Source organism: Morus notabilis, unplaced genomic scaffold, assembly GCF_000414095.1.
Source record: "Morus notabilis unplaced genomic scaffold, ASM41409v2 C11433461, whole genome shotgun sequence".
NCBI classification, from domain to species: Eukaryota; Viridiplantae; Streptophyta; class Magnoliopsida; order Rosales; family Moraceae; genus Morus; species Morus notabilis.
Window position 1 is genome coordinate 1 of NW_010387300.1, and position 1,703 is coordinate 1,703.

The 1,703-nt window shown below is 39.8% G+C and overlaps 1 protein-coding gene across 1 annotated transcript; it reads left to right on the forward strand.

Annotated features, from left to right (window-relative positions):
* Positions 1-12: 12 nt before the first annotated feature.
* LOC112095224 (AUGMIN subunit 1-like) lies at positions 13-1,034 on the forward strand (the record flags this gene model as incomplete). The annotated part of the gene is made up of 4 exons (XM_024176900.1): positions 13-341; positions 447-579; positions 660-794; positions 906-1,034. Coding segments are annotated over exons 1-4 (674 nt in total), but the record flags the coding sequence as incomplete, so codon positions are not given.
* Between the last annotated feature and the right edge of the window lie 669 nt (positions 1,035-1,703).

The following is a 1,703-nucleotide window of genomic DNA, read 5'->3' on the forward strand; positions in this document are numbered from 1 at the left end:
GGGCCTATTGACTTAAAAAATCCGTTTAAAAGGGACGTCATTTAATTGCCACTGTGCAAGAGCAATGAGCGATTCCTCCGTAACCGAAGCCGCCAAGAGCGGCGGTGCTGGTGGCGGCAGTGGCACTGGAGGGGGGTCCGAGGCTTCTCGGATTGGAGAGGTGAAGCAGTGGCTAGTGCACGAGTTCGGTCAAGCCGGGAAGGAAGTGCCGCAATTCGAATACACCCCTCGATCCGTGGCTTATTTACACAACCTTGCCACTCTCTCCCAAGCCAAAACCCAAGCTTCCAAGATCCTTGCCTCCGATTTCCGCCTCAAAGCCTCCGAATACCGCTCTCAAGGTTTCTTTGTCATTTTACATCCGTATAGACCCAAAATCCCACTTTGAACTTTCGTCGATTTTGGGAAAAATAGGTTAAAGTAGGGCAGTTTTTTGTTGTTTGCAGCGGCGCGAATTAGGGAGATTTTGGAGAATGTAGGGCTTGCACAGGAGAGTTTAGCCTCGAATGTTGTTGGATCGGTTCAGGTCTTGGCGAATGTGGCGAATTTACTGAACATCAGAGATACAGAGCTAAGCAGGTGAGGATTTCGATAATGTTGTTTGGCTATTTCCTTTGGTGAATCTTGTTCTGTCTTTGTTGTGATTTGTTTGGATCTAGTTTTCTAGTTGCAATGGGAGATATTTCCTTGAGGAAGGCTAGTGTGGAGGAGAAGAGGGCCAAGGTGCAGAAAGAGTCCAAGGTTTTGTTGGATTACACGCGAAAAGCTATTGCAAGATTAACGTATTTGAAGAGGTAAAAAGTGTTTTCTCTTGGATTTGAAAGTGTACGTGTTATTATGCTAGTAAATTTCTTTCAAGAAATGCTAACATTTGCTCGGTCCTCTTTGTAAATTGTTTTCAATAGAACGCTTGCGCAATTAGAGGAAGATGTAGCTCCCTGTGAGGTGCAGATGGAGAATTGGAAGACGAACTTGGCTGTTATGGCTGCTAAGGAGAGACAATACATGCAACAGAGTGCCAATTACAAGGTACTGTTAATTTATCCTGGTGTTATTATTATTTAAAGTTGTTCAAGTTTTTAAAGGAGTATGTCAATTTAAATGTTTGTTTAACAAGCATTTACAAAGAGGAAAAATGTTCATAGATTAAGGGCATGTTTTACTAAATTGTAATGTGATGTAATTTAGAAAGGGAGAGATTTTGGAATTGATACCGTTTCTAGCAATTACGTACCTATTAGGAAGTGGAATGAGAAACAATTTGATTGGTGCGTTTTAGTGCTTGCTTACTTTAGAAGTATGAATAACAGTATATACTAAAATTTCTGTCCATATAATTATTTGCTAAAAGGTAGTAACAATGCAAAAGGAGTATTGTGATTTATCATTTATTGACCAGTTCAAAGAGAAACACAACAATGGAGTAAGTTGGGATTTGATTTCCCTTTCATGTTGGCCCTGATAAATTAGCAGCATTGAATTGTTGTTAAGAAACTGTATGAACAGATCTAAAAGTTAAACACTTCCTTTTCTTTCCCCTTTCATGACAAGTAAACAAAGGCCTAAAACAAATACATTGTGTAAATATAAGAGAATGCTGCGAGCACATAAATAGAAGGAGATAATTGATTAAAAATTGTTGCAGAACTTCAATTCTAGGGGGAAATGATGATGTCTGTGATACGTAGAGAACCTTTTAGTTG